The sequence below is a fragment of the Pseudorca crassidens genome, chromosome 15, assembly GCF_039906515.1.
Source record: "Pseudorca crassidens isolate mPseCra1 chromosome 15, mPseCra1.hap1, whole genome shotgun sequence".
Taxonomy (NCBI): domain Eukaryota; kingdom Metazoa; phylum Chordata; class Mammalia; order Artiodactyla; family Delphinidae; genus Pseudorca; species Pseudorca crassidens.
Window position 1 is genome coordinate 21,406,234 of NC_090310.1, and position 20,769 is coordinate 21,427,002.

The window sequence follows — 20,769 nt, forward strand, 5'->3', positions numbered from 1 at the left end:
AATCTTGGGGCGCCCCATATATCACCTCGGCCTGCTTTCTTGGGTGAACAAAGAGCCCGGAGATTTTGTGGGGAGTGTGGTCTCCGTGGACATGCTGGCTTTCCCTGCCTACCTAGGTTGCCATCTCCAAAGTCAGTGCCCCTCTCGGTGTGGATCTGTGGGTCGGTGTAGAGGTCACCCACACCCTGGACGTCCACCACAATCAGCTGGTGGCCGGAACGCTCAAAAGTGAAGTGGCTGAAGGCCTGTGGGGTGACATGAAAGAAAAGGTGACCACAGAGACCAGGCTATGGGTTGCACAAACGCTGGCAGGCAGTGCTCTGAGAGGTTTCAACACCCCACCTCTGCCCATGTTGGGGGCCTTTATCTGCAGGGAGGAGTTGTACAGAGGCAAAGACAAAGGAAGGAGCCCTGCCTAATTCGGAGGGACCCGAGGTCTGCTGAGATGGGGCATGGGCGTGTGCAGGGGCCTCACCTGCGGTGTCAGGCGCATGTTGTCATCACGGACGAAGCCTGAGTTGGAGTTGTACTTGATGTACTTGCCCTCGATGTAGTGCTCTAGGTGGAAGAGAGGCCGGCCCTGCCTTTCCTTCAGCTCTATGATGCACATCTGCATGATGTCCACCTGGCGGGAAGGTGGGAGGGGGGTCAGAGGGAGGGCCCAGCGGAACCCTCCTCTGATAAGAGGCTGGAGCAGAAAGGCTGAAACTGCTGACTGTCCCCAGAATCCACTCCCCTTTTCCTTTGAGAATGAAAACCCCTGCTACGGCCTCAATGTATCCCCCCAAATTTCATAGGTTGAAATCTCAACCCTCAAAGGTGATGGTATTAGGAGGTGGGGCCTTTGGGAGGTGAGAAGGTCATGAGAGAGAAGCCCTCATGAATGGGATTAGTGCCCTTATAAAAGAGACCCCATAGGGCTTCCCTGGTGGCGCAGTGGTTGCGAGTCTGCCTGCCGATGCAGGGGACACGGGTTCGTCCCCTGGTCCAGGAAGATGCCACGTGCCGTGGAGTGGCTGGGCCTGTGAGCCATGGCCACTGAGCCTGCGCGTCCGGAGCCTGTGCTCCGCAATGGGAGAGGCCACAACAGTGAGAGGCCCGCGTACCGCAAAAAAAAAAAAAAAGAGAGAGAGAGAGACCCCATAGAGCTCCCTCACTCTGTCCACCATGTGAGGACACAGCAAGAAGATTCCAGTTATGAACGAGGAAGAGGGCCCTCACCAGAACGTGACCATGCTGGCACCTTGATCTTGGACTTAACAAATTTCTGTGGTTTTTGAGTTACCCATTCTGTGGTGTTTTGTTACAGCAGCCCAAATGGACGAAGACAACCCCGCATCCCTGAGCTTTAACAGGATGCACAGCCATTCGGTAGGGATGGCATCGCTTGGCTTCCCTTGGATGCTAAGTGTGGCCATGTGACTAAGCCTGGCCAATAGGAAGCAAGCAGCAGTGATGATGCAACTCCAGCCTGCCCTCTCCTCCTCTGGCCTTCCTGAGGCTGTAAGGTGGACATCTGCCAGGGAGCCAGATCTGACCATGTAGTCCAGGGCAACTCCCGGCAGGTGGCAGAGCAACAAGACAGAAGGAACCAGGCTTCTGGATGCCTTGAGCAGGTAAAGCACCAGCCCACCCTGAGACCCCACCAAAGCGGGATTGTTAGATGAGACAAAAGGAAACCACTTCGAGTTAGCACACAACTGTGGGTCTGTCTGTTAAGCAACTCAACCTGTGCCTTATGCTAATACAGTGAATTTGTGCAAGTTATTTCACCATTCTGTGCCTGAGTTTCTTCACCTGTGGAATGGGTAAGAGGATGAAATTTGTTGGCACAGGGAAGAGGCAGTCAACGTTTGCCGATGTCATTATTATCAGCAGACACAAGTCTAGAGTGATACATACCAAACCGTAAGAGTGGTTCTTTCCCTGCAAAGGGGACTTACAGGGAACTCAGACATTCCTTGCTAAATTTTGCACCAAGTACATGTTTAACTTTGTACTCAGAAGAAAACATGTAAGTACTATGTATGTTTGTAAAGCAGAGCAGGGAAAACCTGAAACTCTAACTCGTTATCTATTACACAAGATCATAGCCACGGCACCCTGTTCCCTTGACGCCACCCACAACAGGAGCCAGGCCTGGGTTTCCCAAGGAAATGACCACCCAGGAAACTGCTTGGCTGAGTCACCAGACAGGCAGACAACAACTGCAGAGGCCAAAGGGGCCCAGAGCTGAGAGCTGAGAACCTCCCCAAACGTGGCCTCAGTTCTGAGAACCAGACAGGGGGGAAGGAGCGGCTGGTTCCCAGAGGGTTCCTGTTCCAAAAGTTGGCTCCATGTCTGCCAGGAAGCCTGCTGCAGGGCCACCTGCTTGAGCAGAAGGCAACTGGGTGAGGGTCAGTGGCGAGGATACATCCTCAAGGGGACAGCCAGGTCCTCCTCAAACAACCACATTCCTCTCCCTTCATCAATTCAACCACGTTATTATTCACTGAGCACCTAGGCACTCGGACAGAGTTGAACAAGACAGATAAAATCCCTGCCCTCGGGGGAGAGAAGCAACTGAAATATTAACTACATGAATAAGACCCTTTCAGACGGTGCCAACTGCTCTGAAAAAAAAGAAACCAAAACAAAGTGACATGACAGAGGGTGCAGCGGTGGGTTACTTCATTTAGGACGGTCTAGCACAGCCTAGCTGAGGAGGTGACATGAGCTGAGACCTGAACCGTGAGCAGGATTGAGGAGATGCAGTGATGCAGCCTTGCAGGAACAGTCAGTGCAAAGGTCCTGAGGCAGAAACAAGCTTAGGGAGGAAGGAAAAAGTGGCCAGGCCTGAGTGTACTGAATTACTAAAGAGGACACAACCCCCGAGGGTGGGAGTGTGGCTTTTTGTATCCACACCAAGGACACTTAATCAAGGGCTCTGCAAACAGTAGGCACTCAATAAATTCTGCTGGCTACCTGGAAGTGTGGCTCTCCTAGGCACTCAGAAGATGGTACCTTATAGCTAGCAGGTGCACAAATAGTAGGAGAGCTGAGCTGTGAATTTAAGCAGGGCAGAGGCCCGGGGCGCTATTTCCTCAAATGCCTGCAGGCAACAGGAAGTTCTGCTTGGCTTCAGGTCACCAATACCCTGGGGGCTCAAGTGAAGAAGGCAAGAGCAGGGGCTTGGAAAGCCTGGATTTGAGCCCTGGCTCCATCCCTGCCCATTTGGGCAAGACACTTAACCCCTTTGTGCCCTAGGTTCCCCAGGGGCAGATAAGGAAGGAATCCATTCCCCACTCCCTCTCCTGCTTTTCCTTGGGAGCTACCAATCTCAGTCCACCTAGTCTGGGTGGAAGAACCCATACTGCTGGTGGGTACAAGGCTCAGGCCTGCCTAATCTGCATATTCCCACACCCTGGCCATCGTGATTGGCTCAGTGATAGGCACCTGACCTAATCAAGCCAATGAAACCCATGGGACTTCCCTGACAGTCCAGTGGTTAAGACTCCGTGCTTCCAACAAAGGGAACGCGGGTTTGAACCCTGGTTGGGGAACTAAGACCCCACATGCCGTGCGGTATGGCCAAAAAAAGAAAAAGAAAAAAAAAAAGAAACCCAGTTTTGAGACTCATTGAAACTTACGGGAAAACATGTCATTCCATCAAGGTTGCCGAGAAACGGAAAGGGAGCCTGCAGCTACTGGGACTAACACGTCACTACAAGCTGAAAAGCCGCCTGAGAGTGATGCCAACACAGAACACTGAGACTAGAGCTGGAGGAAGATTCCCAACAACTTCAATTTGGTCCTGGATCTAGCTACACCTGGAGCCAGCACTATTTCTCAGTTATAGGAGGCAATAAATTCCCTTTTTGGATTAAGCCTGTTTGAGTGGGTTTCTGCCATTTGCAAGCAAAAATCCTGACTAATGGATCCCATCTGTAAATGGAATAAAAACATTCCGACCTCAAACAACCTCAGACCTCTGTTTTCAGAAATCAGTAACTCTTGGCATGTAGAGTACTTGACATATCAGGCTCAATACATGATGGTTGTTATTAGCGGCTGCTAAGATGGTGAAAAAGGAAGGCTGTGACAGGCACCTCCATCGTCCTCATCTCCAGATACGTCCTGGTGTTGGAGGGCGGCAGACAGGGGTGCCACACACCTGCTTAGGGGGCTTGTGCCGATTATACTCCTCTCCCCAGAGCTTGGCTTCCATCTGTAGACGCACATCCTCAAAGTACACGTCCCTGTCCACGGACTCGATGTAGCGCTTTGCCACGTAGTTGGAGGCCCCCTTCCACTGCTGAGTGTGCAGGAAGTTGGAAAGCTTCTTCCTGAGGAGAGAGGCATCAGGGGGCCCGCCTGGGTGTTCTGGATCCCAGCCCTAGTCCCCAGGATGGGAAGACCCTGCCTGACCCGGCTGGCTAGAGCCAGGAACAAAATGCAAGAGGTGGGAGGGGCTTCCCCGCCCCACAGCATCCTTCAAAGAGCTGCGAATGGGGCTTAAGGGACATACTTCCTGTTCTCCTCCAGCCCATCCCCACAGCCGGTCCCAACGTGTGGTCCAACGGAGACCAGATGGAGAGGAGCTTGGGCTACAAGAAGAGAAGCCACTGTCTCCATTTCTTGACTGGAAATGTCACAGTGCCCCTGCTCTCAGGAGCCTGAGGGAGTCTGGGCAGGGCCCCAAGAGGCAGGCTGAGTCACTTACGTCCTGAAGCACTCCCTCATTGCTCCCCGGCCGAAGGGCTGAAAGACATCACACAGCGGGTTATCAGTCCCCACACCCCACCCAGAGGCTACCCTGAGCCAGGAGGAGATTTTCCCCTTGGACGTCACCCACCAAATCGATGCCCTGGACCTCATCTCAACCCTAAAATCCCTGGGCCCTCCTTCCTTTACTGCAGCACCAAGCCCTCATAGAACTTCCAGCCTGGAGGCTGCAGGACTGATGAGACCACCCTATTCCCCGCCTAGCTGAGCAGAAGACTCTCAGGGGGTGAAGATATTATGGGGGTGACGGGGTGGGGGTAGAGACAGTACATGTCAAAGGATGTTTTTTGTAGCCCTGTCTGTAACAGAAAAAAAAGCAAAACCACCCAAATGTCCATCGACAGTATAATGGATCGATCAATCAGGTCTATTTGCTTGACAAAATATTATACAGCAATGAGAATGAACAAATTACAGTTCTAGAAAAAACATGTACAAAACCTCATGGACAAAATGTTGAGCTATACATATACGGTATGGTTCCACTTATAGGGAGTACAAAAAGGCAAAACCAATCTCGGGTGATAGAATTCAGGGTAGTGCTTACCCTTGGGGGTAAAGGAGGAGTAAGTGGGGCTGAGAGGGGCTTCTGGGGGTGCCGGTGATATTCTGTGTCTTGATCTGGGTGCTGGTTATACACATGTTCACTTGGTGAAACTCATCAAGCTACACACTTTTCTGAGTGTGTGATACACTACAAAATGTTTCACAGATCGATCCTGCCCCTTACTAGGCAGGAAGTTCTCTATTTTCTAGTTGATTCCTTTTTCTTGCAACCCACTGAGTTCACCTTGTTAGATGAAAAGTAATAGGTGGTGACCTGTAAGTTTTGAAAACGGATATACACATTCACGGTTCACCGATTTTCAATAAGAGTGTCAAGAAGAATCTTTTGATATATATGATTAATACATGAAATGCCCAGAATAGGTAAATATACAGAGACAGAAGATAAATTAGTGGTTGCCCATGGCTGGGGCAGATAAGGGAATTGGAGACTGACTGCTAATGGGTAGGTACGGGGTTTCTTCTAGAGATGGTGAAAATGTTCTGGGACTGATCGTGGTGATGGTTGCATAACTCTGTGACTATACTAAAAACCACTGAACTGTACACTTTAAATGGGTATGGGGTATGGTGTGTGAATTATATCTCAATAAAGCTGTTGTAAAAAATAAAATAAATATACAGTACTATAAAGAATCCCCCAAAGTTAAAAAAATAAAATAAAGTGGGTGTGGAGGAGAGGAAGCAATCCCTGATTACACTGGGCTCGAGGCTCTGCTCACCTGAGACGCCATCTTGATCAGAACTTCATCCTCCAGCCACTCCCCGGTGACAGCGTTGTACCTGCAGAGACCAGAACCCACCCCAGGGCGCAGCGTCCATTACCTGATCCTGTCACTCACTAGCTGAAGGCAGAAGACTTTTCTGGGCTGCCCAATGCCCTCGGGATCAAATCTTCTCTCTACCCACAGGCCCACCTGACCTCCTGGGTTGGGTCTGTGGACACTCCCCCTCCCTCCCAGGTCCCCACCACACTGGCCTCCTGCCCCTTCGTCAAAGGCAGCTATTCCCTCTCCACCATGTCCCCCAGAGCTTACAGTTGTGCAGTGGGCGGGCTTGCTCCCTACCTATCTGGCTCCCCCACCGGACTGTAACTCCACAAAGGCAGGCCAGTGAACAGGACCTGGTACAGGGGAGGCTTAATAAACGCATGGTGGATGAACAGTTGAATAAGTAAATATCCTTGTTATAACTGGCCTAGATAATGAATGGCGTGTCCCAGGATGGGAGGTGGCAGCATCCTCGTTCTTGCCGGTGTGAGGCCCAGTGCAGGCAGGGCTGGGGGGAGGGTCCTGCCTCTGAGTCCAACCAGGAAAGGGGCTGCCGGATACACACCCAAGGCAGAGAGGGATGGAGAGGGTTCCAGAACATTTTCATCTCTCTTTTCCCAGGGATCCTCTTTTCCAGAGCAAATCTGCCCCTAGGCCTGGCTGGGCCTTAACAGGTTTGCCTGGTAGGAAGCTCCTTGGCTCAGTAAATCCCTAAAATCTTAAACCTCCCCCAGGGCTGAGGTGTTCTTAGCTCTAGCAGATGCCTCCCTGGCCCTCCCTCAGGGGCGACAGACTCCAGAACCTCCCAGCTCGTGGGAACAGCCTTTTCAGAGCCTGAAAAACAAGCAGAGGCCTGGCGGTTAACCCACCCCAGGCCCAGGGTGGGGAGGAAGGCTTGTCAGAGCCACACACCTGCTGGCACCAGCCCGTGGCAGTCCTGTGCCAATAAATAACAGCAATCATTGTTAGTACTACTATGTAGAGGCCAAGGTAAAGGAAGTCGTCTTCCCTCACTTCCAAACAGACTGAAAGCTGAGAGGCGCCCAGAAGTTGGGGGAGGGCAGAGACATGCAACACTGGAAGGGTCTTAACTGTCCTTCACAATCACTAACCTTACCGAGGACAGAGCTGCTCTGAGTTCACTGAGCATTCACTGTATGCTGAGTGCTTACACGGAACTCCTCCATCAACCGTCACTCAGCCCTGTGAGATCCGTACAAATATTGTGCCCACTTTCCAGATGGGGAAACCAAGGTTCAGAGAGGTGAAAAAACCTTCCTGAGAGCCAAGATTCAAACCCAGGTCGGTTTCAAACAGAACCTTGCTCTTAACCAGCCTGGGTACAACCCACGTGAACAGGAAATCTGTCCCAGTAAAGGGCTGGCTTGCAGCAGAGCTCTTTAAAAACCAGCAATAGAGGTGGAAGCCTCCAATTTAGAAATCTCTGGACATTCTGGCCATCAGTGCCTGACCTCCCTCTGCTGGCAGCCAGGGCAGGTGAAATCAGCTACTATGGTTAAGAAATAAACACAATTCGGCGCAGCCCCTGGTCCCTGGCCCCCAAGGAGCTCAGGGACACACAGAACCAGCCCAGCACGTGAGTCCTGCTTTTCCAAGGGCCTCCCTGGTAGCCTGGTGTCCTCAGCCTGGAGGCCAGATGTCACCGACCAGCCACCACGCTGCGTTTATAGGCAGGAAGGAACAGAGTGCGCAACCTGGCCTTCTGGGGCCCCGACGATGCTGACCTCAGCTGCCGGCACAGACCCCAGAGCCCACTAGGAGGTCAGCCTCCGAAATGGGGAAAGGTGCACACTAGGTTCTAACCCATCTCCTCACAAGGTGGGAGCAGGAACACACTGCAGAAAGGTGGAGAGGGCTCCACTGTTTCTGCCTGCCTAGCAACTGCTCCCCTTTCTTCTGGTAACAGCACCCCAATTTTCCTTTGGAAAACCCCCATCCTCCATTTTCAGAACATATGGACTGGGTGAAGCTGATCCCCCAGCACCTTCTTGCTTGTGGTATGTGATCTAGACCTGGCCAGTGAGAGCAGAGCTCCTGGCACAATGACTGGTTCAGTAACGGGCCTATAACCAAGGCCAGGCCAATGAGATTCAAATGTGGGACTTTTGTTTTAAAAAAAAAATCGAGAAAGAAAGATCCTTTCCCACTGAGTGAGATGACATGTGGGGCTCCTAGGAGCCATGTGTACCACTGATGTAAGACAGTCTATCTGGGGTCAGAGCCAAAAGCATCCTTGGAGCAGCTGGGACTAGCCATACGCGAAGCCCACGTAGATGAGTCAACCGTTCCTTTCTATGCTTAAGCCACTGTGAACTGGGTTTCTGTCACTTGCATTTGAAAAAGAGTCCTGACTAATTCACAGACACTGATCTGAGTCAGAAAGTTATCTTATTAACTACCTGGGTGACCCTGTTCAAACCTCTCTCTCCACTGGGGCAACTGAGGGAACTCACGGGGTTCACCTGGATGAGTCAGAGCTGGAGGGGTCTACAGAGGTCACAGGACACAGGACAGGCCCCAGGGCAGATCCATGAGTCTTCTAAAATTATGAGTCAAATAAGACATATGCGTGCAACTTTCTGAGATGGCTTCATCAGATCCTCAAAGGAGTGCCAAAGGCTTGACACAACGACTGCAGACTTTATTTAATGAGTAAATACATATAGAGTGCATAAACAATACCTCGCAGATGGAACATTCAGTAAACAAGGACCCCATCATCATCACCATAGTCCTCCTTATTATTATGTTGGTGGTAGCGTTCTGTTGTTTTTATTTTTCTTCCTGAAACCCGCTGAGAACACTCTTCCTTCCTCTGCCTTTTCAAATAGGAAATCTAGACCCTCCCAGCTCTGTTTTGTGAATCTTCCTGGGGCCAAGGCACTGAAAGGCTGGTCTGCTTTCTTTCCCTCTGATAGCAATTGTGGGGTCATGTGTTGAGATGATGCAGCCACAAGACAAAAGTAGCCTGGATCCCTGAGATGCCCTGAAGAGCTACTCAACTCTCACCCAACTTCGTACGAGCAAGAAATGCACCTCTGTTGTATAAAGCCCTTGGGGTATTTGCACTTGCAGCATAGCTCAGCCTAGCCTGTAGAATACACACTTTACAGGATTAAATACACACGGTAAGGATTAAATGAGATCACGCACAATGCCTTGAGCATGCGTAAATACTCAAATACTGGCTGATATTATTATTATTATATTCCCTTTTCCTTGATCTCCAAGGGTACTTAAGCCTCACTGATTTTAAGCAGAAGGAGGACCCAAACCCCAAGGACTCCTTGTGGACTCGGGTCATATAGTGTCTGTAGACGAGGTACTGACCTGTGACGTGTGGCGCATTCCGTGGCAATGTCCTCCAGGTGGAACTCGGCCCAGGGGTCAGGCATGTGCTTGGCCTTCTCGATTGCATGCTTCCAAGCTTCCTGCAGAAGCAAAGGGGAGTGTTAGGTCCAGACCAGGGGCTTCTGGGACAGTGCAGGGCAGCTCCTCTCACCCTGTGATTTCCCAGTGTCTCCGACCTCTGGGGAGGCAGACAGCATCAGTCAGAGAGAATCACTCCCATCTATTATCCTTGTAGGAATATAGTTCCCAAAAGACCTCACATGGGCCCAGCTCACATGGGCCCAGCTTTCCCACCGCCAGAAGTGACCTGTCTTAACTACAAAACCGAAGAAGAAACATAATATGTATAGAAAACACATACTGCTTCACTTGTTATCAAAAAGTTGAGAATGAAAATAAGATGATAGTCCCCCATCCCACCTTGTTCAGACTGGCAAACATTTTCACAGCTGGTAATGACGAGTCTGACCAGGATGTGGGGAAACAGGTGTTCTCACGTACTGTCAGTGGGTATAAACCTCTTCTAAAGGCAATCTGGCAATGTACTAAAATGGAAAAACTGTATTCCCTTATTTTGACCCAGCAATTCTACATCTAGGAATGTATCCTCTAGAAATACAAACATAAGTGTGCAAACATACGTGTACAAGAGGTATCACTGTGATCGTGCAAAATGAATTCATCCCAAACGTCTGTGGGGAGTGGTTAATACGCTTTGATTCTATTCATTTAAAATGCTAAACCGCCTTATGGTGGGAATTCTGGACTCTATCAGGCCCAATGTCACCTCTTCATAAATATTGTATAAATCATAAATACACCCCATTTTACTGCCCTAAATGAAATTCACAGACAATTTAACCTTCTTAAACTCAAGAGTATATCAAACTATGCAAAAGATATGTTGCCTTTACATTAACAAAGTGCTAAGTTCTCAGTTAATTATGAACAGATTCCCATGAGACGTTCCAAGGTCCTGGGGGTGCAGGACAATTCCTTGTGCAGATCTGCTCTGCCCGTTGCAGGTTCAGCGTCCCTGCCTTCCACCCATTTGGTGCCTCAGTGCCTTCCATTGTTGTGCTGCCCGAAAACATGTCCCCAAACGTTCAAACCCTGTTAAGAACGGGGCTTCAAGGGTACTAACTGGGAAAGATGACCAAGGCGCGTTATGGAGAGAACATGCTGATTCTCAACAGCATCATAGTACGACCCCAGTTTTTTGTTTTAAGAAGCTCATTTGGGACTTCCCTGGTGGTCCAGTGGCTAAGACTCCACACTCCCAATGCAGGAGGCCCAGGTTCGATCCCTGGTCAGGGAACTAGATCCCACATGCCACAACTAAGAGTTCACATGCCACAACAAAGATCCCGAGCGCCGCAACAAAGATCCGCACAGCCAAATAAATAAATATTAAAAAAAAAAAAAAAGCAGCTCATTTTACTGTTTTTATAATCCCAAGGTGGACTCCTTTCTTGTCCCCTCCAAACAAACACTCCGACTCTCACACTGGGGAGCAATACCCTCTCCATCTTTTCCTGTAGAGCTTGAACCTTTGCCCGACAGCCTCTACAGAGGAATCAGTGAGACCAAACCTCCCTTCCAGGCCACAGGCCTGAGCCACAGGGAGGGTCTGGATCGTGGGCTGGCCACTGCCTGGGCCTGGCAGATTCCAGACCTCCCCACCCCACAATGGCATCCCTCAGCCTCCTGGACCAGCTCTTAGGAGCTCTTCCACGGACTTGGGTGCAAACAGGACAGCTCCCAGCGCATGCCCCCGGCCTAGGCTCCATCACTGAGAGCCTGCTCAGAGGAGATGAGGCGCACACACACATGCACGCACACGGCCCAGGGCTCCCTTACTGGGGCTTTCTAATCTCTGCAAAGTCTAAAAATGAAGCCCGTAATTTTTTGCTTCCTATTTGGAGGTAATTCATGCTTAATGAAAACACTTGGAAAATACAGAAGACAAAGAAATTCAAATCTGCCACGTGCCGTCCACCAGAGCAACTATCATCAATGCTTTGGACTAGTTATTTTCCAGATCCCTTACGTGCATTTTTAAATAAAATTGGAATCACACTGCAAATATAACTTACAGCTTTTCAGGAGAGTGGGTCAATGGGACTTGGATCTTTATTTAGTGATCTTGATTTTTTCCCCTGATTCCAAATGTTTGATCTGCTTATTACAAAAAAGTACAAGTACTACAGAATTCTGAATTAGAAAGCAGCCGTCCTTTCTAACCTCTACTCTTCTGAAAACCTCAGCTGACAGTTGATTTAGATATTCTGCAGGTTTCCTCCTATGCATTTGTTAACATACACATGAATTTAAGAGCACTGGGACGGTATTGTGTTCTGCATCTTACGTTTCTCCACTTAACACAGGATCCTGGACCCAGCCTTTCCATGTCATACGTACAGACAGGCTGGATCGACCTCGTTTCCCTTCCATGGTTGTACGATACACAATTATATAAATGTACCTTAAGCTGTTTCTCAGACCTCAGCTGATGGTTATATAGATTCTCTCTAATAATCCCTCGTATAAACAGTGCTAAAGGGACCATCCTCTTATCTAATCTCTGTGCACCTGTGCAAGAGCTCAGTAGGACATACTTCTTGGAAGTGTAATCACTGGATCACAAAGTTTAGAAATTTGGAGTTCCCCTCCAAAAAGATTCTCCTAGGTTACACTCCAAGAAGCAAAGAACAAATCACTCAAATTTTTTGGCACAAACATCACATCATGAATTTACAAGTTAGCTGTAACAGCTGTGTAACAATCCACTGCATGGGTGAATCATTATTGATTTAACTGTTCACCTGTAGTTCTCCACAGTGAGACTCTGAGCTTGTCACTGCCTTTTCCCTGTTACACATAACCCTGCAGCAGACATGTTTACGACTAAAGCAGTTGTTGGATTTCTGTACTTTAAAAAAGTGCCACAGTCCCCTCTTGTATTCCAGCTGCTGCGAATGGCAGGGATGGCCTTCTGACCCCCACCTGTCAAGGAGCCCGCTGAGTTCTGAGTAGTCAGCAGGCCGCCCTTCTGAGCATGTCTGTACAAGCGCCCTGTTCTCTGCCTGAGACACATGACTTTCTCAGTGTACCTCTCTCAACCGGTGACTAAGACGCGCCCTAAGCAACCAAAGACAGGGCCCCCCATTCAATGAGGATTATCGACAGAAATTACCTGCTGGCTGGATGCTACGGCAGCAACCAGAAAAAACAGTCAAGGAAAAAAGTATTTCAGAATTAGAGGGCATGTTATTTCACAGGCTCAGAATTACCTTTTTTTACAAACCCAGAAAAAAAATCAAGCCACACCTTACTGGCAACAGGTGGGTTTAATGCAAGTGACTTTTTTTTTTTAAGCACAATATAAAAAGTCCTGTACTGGGCTTCCCTGGTGGCGCAGTGGTTGAGAGTCCGCCTGCCGATGCAAGGGACGCAGGTTTGTGCCCCAGTCCGGGAAGATCCCACATGCCACGGAGCGGCTGGGCCCGTGAGCCATGGCCACTGAGCCTGCGCGTCCGGAGCCTGTGCTCCGCAACGGGAGAGGCCACAACAGTGAGAGGCCCGGGTACCGCAAAAAAAAAGTCCTGTACTAAGATGCAGTTCCCTCAGCTCTGGTTCCGGCCCACTGCTGACGAACTTGGGGAACCTCTATTTCCTCATTTACAAAAGACAATGAAGAATATTTTGACTACTGGTGGTCAACTTCTTTCCTGTCCCCACCCGTGGGGCAGACATGCTCCCACTAGAAACAGTGGCTCACTGAGCACACAGTGCTCATTACAGTTGAACAACCTCAGCTAAACTTAAATCACTGGTACTATTTTATCCATCAGGTTAGGAAAAATAGGTGGTTACGGAGGACCGGGAAGTGAGTGCTCTCAGACACTGTGAGGAGAGTGGAAGCAGGTACTGCCACCTTTGAGGGCCATCTGGTTATGCCAGATGGTCGGCCAGTGGTTATGAACCTTCTTCACTGACTTCTGACCCAGCCATTCCGATCACCTACCCAGGTGTGCTCAGGTCGGTGCTCGTAACGCTATGTAACAGGCAAGCATTACAAACAACCTGCCAGTCCACAGGGGGATCATTAGGTACACTTGGCATACTTGCATGCAGCCGTTAAAAAGATGATGGTGCTGATATGGGCAATCTCTAAGGCCTACTGTCTGGGGGTAAAAAGCAAGGTGCTGAATAAAGCAAAGGGCACGACACCATTTACTGGTGGAGGAAACCCACAAATCAGTACTATAGATTTCTTAGACTCACAGACAGAGATCAGACCTGTGGTTGCCAAGGGGGATGGGGGGTAGATGGGTAGAATGGGAGACTGGGGTTGGTAGATGCAAACTATTACATTTAGAATGGATAAACAACAAGGTCCTACTGTATAGCACAGGGAACTATATCCAATCTCCTGGGATAAACCATAATGGAAAAGAATATAAAAAGAATGTCTATATGTGTGTAACTGAGTCACTTTCCTGTATAGCAGACATTGGCACAGCATTGTAAATCAACTCTACTTCAATAAATATATATATGAAAAAAATACCATCGATTTCTAAGGATATGTGTGTCTGTAGATATACGCCTAAATGTACATTTATATATAAATACATCTTAAAAGGTCTGAAAGTTTTACAGCACAGGGAATATAGCCAATATTTATAATGACTTAATTTTTTAAATAAATTTATTTATTTATTTTATTTTTGGCCGCGTTGGGTCTTTGTTGCTGCGCGCGGGCCTTCTCTAGTTGCAGAGAGCGGGGGCTACTCTTCGTTGCGGTGCGCGGGCTTCTCATTGCGGTGGCTTCTCCTGTTGCAGAGCACGGGCTCTAGGTGTGCGGGCTTCAGTAATTGTGGCTCGCGGGCTCTAGAGTGCAGGCTCAGTAGTTGTGGCACCTGGGCTTAGTTACTCCGCGGCATGTGGGATCTTCCCAGACCAGGGCTTTAACCCGTGTCCCCTGCATTGCAGGAGGATTCCTAACCACTGCTCCACCAGAGAAGCCCCTATAATGATTTTAAATGGAGTATAATCCTTGAAAATACTGAATCACTATGTTCTACACCTGAAACTAATATAATGTTGTAAATCAGCTATACTTCAATAAAAATTAACGATAAAAATAAATTTAAAAGGTCTGAAAAGTGATTATTCGAAACTGACACAATGGTTATCTCTGGGAATAGAAGAAGATAAGAGGCTGATCGAGGTGACTTCATCTTCATCTACATTCATTTTTTTACTAAGAGAATGTCTTCAGGCGTTGCATGTGTAAGTCAACGCTATTAAACAAACATCACTGGGTTAGATGACCTTAAGGCCCTGACAGCTCTAACATTCTCTAGCTTCAAAGAGCCTAAAACTCAGGTGAGTGGACTAATTATTCTTACATAAAACAGGCGGTTTCACAAAGAGGAAAACATAATCCTGGGAAGAGAACAGAATGGCTTTGGTTCCTCAGAGCCTGAGAGTATAAAATAAAACTAACTAATTAATTAATAATAATAGTAAATTTCCTGAAATATGCCAGGAGTGAGACCAGATGTGTGGCTTATGTGTTTGCAATCTCTTTGGCACATATGATGTTATCAGCTACTGCTGCCGTTTTTATATCACTATTCTTATTACTACTATCACAGCAATCAAAGCCTCTGGATCTTACATGAAGCATCCAGTAGCTCCTTGAAGCTTCCTCCTTTTCTAAAATTAATTTATTTTATTTATTTTTATTTTTGGCTGCGTTGGGTCTTCGTTGCTGTGCGCAGGCTTTCTCTGGTTGCAGTGAGCGGGGCCTACTCTTCATTGCGGTGCGCAGGCTTCTCATCACAGTGGCTTCTTATTGCGGAGCACGGGCTCTAGGCATGCAGGCTTCAGTAGTTGTGGCACACAGGCTCAGTAGCTGTGGCATGCGGGCTCTAGAGCGCAGGCTCAGTAGTTGCGGCACACGGGCTTAGTTGCTCCGCGGCACATGGGATCTTCCCGGGCTAGGGCTCGAACCTGTGCCCCCTGCATTGGCAGGCGGATTCTTAACCCCTGCACCACCAAGGAAGCCCGAAGCTTCCTTCTTGAAACATCAACTGTTACATTCAGTAAGCAGATGTTATAAAATATGTTTTCCCCATCATCACTTCTGTAGAATTTAAGAACTACAGCCCTAAGTCAGCCCTACTTATCCCTCCTGACCGACAGTAAAGGGCTTAAACCACAGCCAAGGACAAGGAAAAGAAGTGGAGGTGCACATCATGCTCTGGGATGGAAAGAGGCCGCACCACTGTGTGGCTGCCCCACTCTGGGCCACACGCATTTACAGGTTTCGTGCAATTTCCATGGAACCCAGCACGGAATATAATAGCAAAAACCTGGAAACTTCCTAAGGATCCCACAAAAGGAAATACTTAAAGAAACTGTGGCGTATCTATACAACGGGCTGCCATGGGGCCACTAAAAAAATGATGGACTAGATCCACATTTACTGATGTGGAAAGATACGCACCATTTCTTTTTTCTATTTTTTTTTTTTTTTTTTGCGGTACGCGGGCCTCTCACTGCTGTGGCCTCTCCCGCTGCGGAGCACAGGCTCCGGACACGCAGGCTCAGCGGCCATGGCTCATGGGCCCAGCCGCTCCGCGGCATGTGGGATCTTCCCGGACCGGGGCACAAACCCATGTCCCCTGCATCGGCAGGCGGACTCTCAACCACTGCGCCACCAGGGAAGCCCACCATTTCTTGATTGCTGAGGAAAAACTGGTTATTAGAGAACGTATATAGCAAAATCCTGTTATTGTAAGGAAAAGTCCCTGTTTATTTAGTCGTGTCTGTATTTATACGGAAATACACACCAAGACCTTAACAGCAATTGTATCTGCACTTTCAAAGTTGTCTTCTGCAAGGAGCATACATTACTTCTATAAGCAATAAAATAATTATAAAGGAAACAAAGTTAAAAATCCTCAAGAAATCTCTCTCTGTTGAAAACAGTAGCTACAGGTCATCTTCCCTGACCAGTGGGATTCAGAGTCACAGCTAGAGAGGACAGGAAGAGAAGGATGGGAACAATAACCAGCAAAGCAATAACATTCCCTAGGATGACAAAGCGCCCTGTCTCCTGGAAGCCTTTCCTCAGACAGCATCCTGGCCGGCACCTCACGGTAACCTTGCCAAGGACGGACAAGCAGGTAGGATAGTTCCCAGTCCACTGACGAGGTACCCAAGGCTCAGAGGTGATTTGCCTTCAGAGCTACAGCAACCATGAAATGGAAGACCCAGGACTCAAGAATGTGGACCAAACACAAGAGTTACCATATGACCCAGCAATTCCACTCCCAAGTACCTACCTAAGAGAAAGGAAAACATGGTCACACAAAGACTTGTGTAGCATTATTCAAAACAGCCAAAATGGAGAAACAACCCAAATGTGCATCAACTGATGGATAAACGAAATTGGTACATCCGTCATCAGTAAAAAGGAATGGGGCTTCCCTGGTGGCGCAGTGGTTGAGAGTCTGCCTGCCGATGCAGTGGACACGGGTTCGTGCCCCGGTTCGGGAAGATCCCACATGCCGTGGGGCGGCTGGGCCCGTGAGCCATGGCCACTGAGCCTGCACGTCCAGAGCCTGTGCTCCACGACGGGAGAGGCCACAACAGTGAGAGGCCCGCGTACTGAAAAAAAATAAATAAATAAAAAATAAAAAGGAACGAAGTACTGGCACACACTTCCACATGGATGTGCCTTGAAAACACTGTGCTAAGTGAAAGAAGCCAGACACAAAAGGCCACATATTGTATAATTCTACTTACATGAACTGTCTGGAGGAGGCAAATCCATAGAGACTGAAAATAACGTTAGTGGCTGTTAGGGTCTGGGTGGGATGGGGATACTGGGGGGTGATGGCTAAGAGGTATGGGCTTCTTTTAGGGTAATGAAAATAAGCTAAAATTGGTTGTGGTGACGCGGATGCATAATTTTATGAATACACTAAAAGCTACTGAATTGTACATTTTAAATGGCTAAATTGTATGTTATGTAAATTATATTTCAATAAAGCTGCTAAAAAATTTACAAAATAAAATTAAAGAAGGGGAACCCCTGTTAATGAATATCCAGCATATTCCATAAAGGACCACGTGCTTCATAAAGATGAGTCCCTCCAGCCAGGCTTGACTCTCTTCAGTCTCCTCCTGTTTTCCAGACACCAGGTCACTGAAGGCTTCCTGCCCAATGCCAGATGCAACATCTTTTTCCTTCATCCGCCCAGCAGGCCCTTATTTTGCTGGAGGTCCAAAGCTTTTTGGACCCAGGACACCTAAGCTTCTCTTTCCCACTCTGCATTCCCAGAGCACTGGGCAAAGTACCAAAATGGTCACCACCTCTGCGTATGCACAGAGTTTCCTGTGGTCAGTGGGCAGGGGCAGAAGCCCAAAGATGCGAGGCTGGGGTCTCCCCGGGCTCGGGTGGGCAGGGACGCCTCTTTTCCCAGTGAGTCATCAGACGCTCATCCACTTCATTCTGGGGCGATTGCTGTACTTTGACCAAGCTGTTAGAGCCACACTGGGCGGGCTGAAAGTATCAGTCTAATCACCAAAGTCTACCAAGAAGGGCGTGGGAAGCAGGCATGCCCATGCGTCATGGGAGCACCAATGCCGGTGCAACCTCTTTGAAGGGCAATGGGCAATGCTTAGCCAAGTTTTAAACCCACAAACATTTTGCTCCAGCCATTCCACCTCTGGGGATTTACCTGGCAGGTGCACCCCTGAGTGGGCACCAGGACACACGCACACGTAAGAGACACACGTAAGAGATGCTTACGGAAGCGGTTTGTGGTAGCAAAAGACTGGAAACGACGTTCACACCCACCCATGAGGGACTGGCTAAATATATTACAGTGCTTCCAGATAATGCCATGATATTCGGCCATTAGAAAAACAAAACAAAATAAGCAAGACAACATTCTGCACTCAGGAAGCATCAAGCAATTAAGCTCTCAGAGCCTCAGTTTTACTATCTGTCAAAACACCAATCCTCAGAGGACTGCTGTGCAGATTCAATGAGTTGATATGAGTAAAACACGTAAGGCGGGCCTGCCTGATCCACAGGGCCGGTTATGTAAGTTCTAGCTGATGTCAGTTCATATGTGCCAATATGGGAAGACAGCACAGGAGTGCAAAACAGGTTTGCGGTCAACTAACATTTCTGTGAAAAAGAAAAGGAAGAGAGTCACGTACGTACATATGCTTATACTCACAAGGAACATTTCTGGAAGGACATCCCCCAGGGAAACAGGGATCAGAGGTGGGAGGATTACTTTTCACCATTTACCATTTGTACAGGTTGAATTCTTTCTACCGTGTAGGTATATTATTTACATATTATAAAATACATGTATTTTAAAGTTTGTTTAGATATGTGTATAGATTTATTACAGCATTGTTTGTAATAGGAAAAAAAGGAAACAACCCAAGTATCCCTCAAGAGGAGGAACTGGCTAGGGAATTCCCTGGTGGTCCAGTGGTTAAGACTCCACGCTCCCAATGCAGGCGGCCCAGGTTCGATCCCTGGTCAGGGAACTAGATCCCACACGCCGCAACAAAGATCCCAGGTGCTGCAACTAAGACTCGGTACAGCCAAATAATTTTTTTTTTTTTAAAAGAGGGGGACTGGCTAGATAAACCCATGTACATCTTGTGATGGAATACAACTTAATTCACTTAAAAAACAGGTGATCTATATGTGCTAATTGGAATGATCCCCAAGATATTCTCAGACCAGGAAAACAATTCTTTTAAATAAAATTTTCCACTTTATTAAAAACTTGAAAACATATGCTTATTCTAGAAAATGTAGACATAGCACAGAAGTAGAAAAAAAAATGATCCTATCCTAAGACAATCTCTGTTGGCGTGTTGATGTACTTCCTTTTAGGGTTTTGTTTTGTGTGTGTGCACGTGTGTGTGTTTACAGAGCTAAATCATACTCTATATTTTGCTCTTTAAAATTAACTCCAGAACAGAAGCACTTTCCCACGTTATGAGAAACTGTATAAACATCCTCTGGTTGGCTGCCTGACATGCTACCCAGGGCGTGGCCCCCTGAACGATTCTGCCACCATCCCCCTGGGAACTCAGGCAAAACGCCCTGGCCTTGACAGTGACAAACTCAACAGTTCACAATACACGCCTGGTACCTGCCAGGGTGACGCCACCTTGGAGGAATGCCAGGTAGCCATTTTGGTTAAACAACTCAGTTGCCATGTCGACAGTAAATGAAAAAACACATTCAGTTTGTTGAGTGCCAGGGAGAGTGAGGTCTGGAAAACTGAGCTGCCATCTCCCTCTGAAGTCACCACTGGCAACAAGAACCCCATAGAGCCTCCCTTCGATCACCTAGGATGGTGGGCAGCCAAGAGCTACATCTCATCCTTAAACAGCCCTTCCTCTGAGTACTGGGGATGAAGTGCGATGGGACACAGCCCCTAGCCTTGAGGTCAGGGGCTGACTCATAAACAGAATGGCATTCAAGAATGACAGATGCACAGAAAGGTCTGCTACGAGCCCCAAGGAATGCCAAGGCGATAGCCAGGGCAGGGCGTCTAGGGAGGCTGAACAATCATTTTAACAGACCCAACTGAAAGAGGTTTCAGGAAGAGGCGTGAAAAGAGAAGCCTGGGGCTTCCCTGGTGGCGCAGTGGTTGAGAGTCCACCTGCCAATGCAGGGGACATGGGTTTGTGCCCCGGTCCAGGAAGATCCCACATGCCGCGGAGCGGCTAGGCCGGTGAGCCATGGCCACTGGGCCTGCGCGTCCAGAGCCTGTGCTCCGCAACGGGAGAGGCCACAGCAGTGAGAGGTCCACGTACTGCAGAAAAAAACAGAGAAGCCTGCTGCAGGAGCAGGGAGAGGTGCAGGGCCCTGCGGACCATGAGCTACCATCGTCAGTGAGGATTTTGAACTTTCTCTTCCAGAATCGATGAGTTTTAAAGACAGCCAATTATTTTATAAATTTATTTATTTGTTTATTTTTGGCTGCGTTGGGTCTTTGTTGCAGTGCGCGGGCTTCTCACTGCGGCACCTTCTCTTGTTGCAGAGCACTGGCTCTAGGCACGTGGGCTCAGTAGTTGTGGCTTGGGGGCTCTAGAGCACAGGCTCAGTAGTTGTGGCTCACGGGCTCAGCTGCTCCACAGCATGTGGGATCGTCCCAGACCAAGGATTGAACCCGTGTCCCCTGCATTGGCAGGTGGATTCCCAACCACTGTGCCACCAGGCAAGCCCAAGGAC

General features: G+C 48.5%; 1 protein-coding gene and 1 non-coding gene across 5 annotated transcripts in view; one reads left to right on the top strand and one right to left on the bottom strand.

The window, feature by feature from the left end:
- EEF2K (eukaryotic elongation factor 2 kinase) overlaps positions 1-20,769 on the bottom strand; it is a 63,278-nt gene that overhangs the window by 24,793 nt on the left and 17,716 nt on the right. For 3 of the 4 annotated variants that reach the window (XR_010934921.1, XM_067706423.1, XM_067706424.1), the window contains exons 3-8: positions 9,453-9,553; positions 6,054-6,114; positions 4,703-4,740; positions 4,154-4,325; positions 476-625; positions 113-245 (exon numbers count right to left, since the gene is read on the bottom strand). Coding sequence is in view for 3 of the 4 variants with exons in the window: in XM_067706423.1 (XP_067562524.1) it covers positions 113-245; positions 476-625; positions 4,154-4,325; positions 4,703-4,740; positions 6,054-6,114; positions 9,453-9,553 (655 nt within the window). In the remaining variant the exon portion in view is untranslated. The other variant, XM_067706425.1, reaches the window with a different exon arrangement.
- TRNAW-CCA (transfer RNA tryptophan (anticodon CCA)) lies at positions 18,992-19,064 on the top strand. Its single transcript has one exon. It is a non-coding gene; the product is annotated as a tRNA-Trp (tRNA).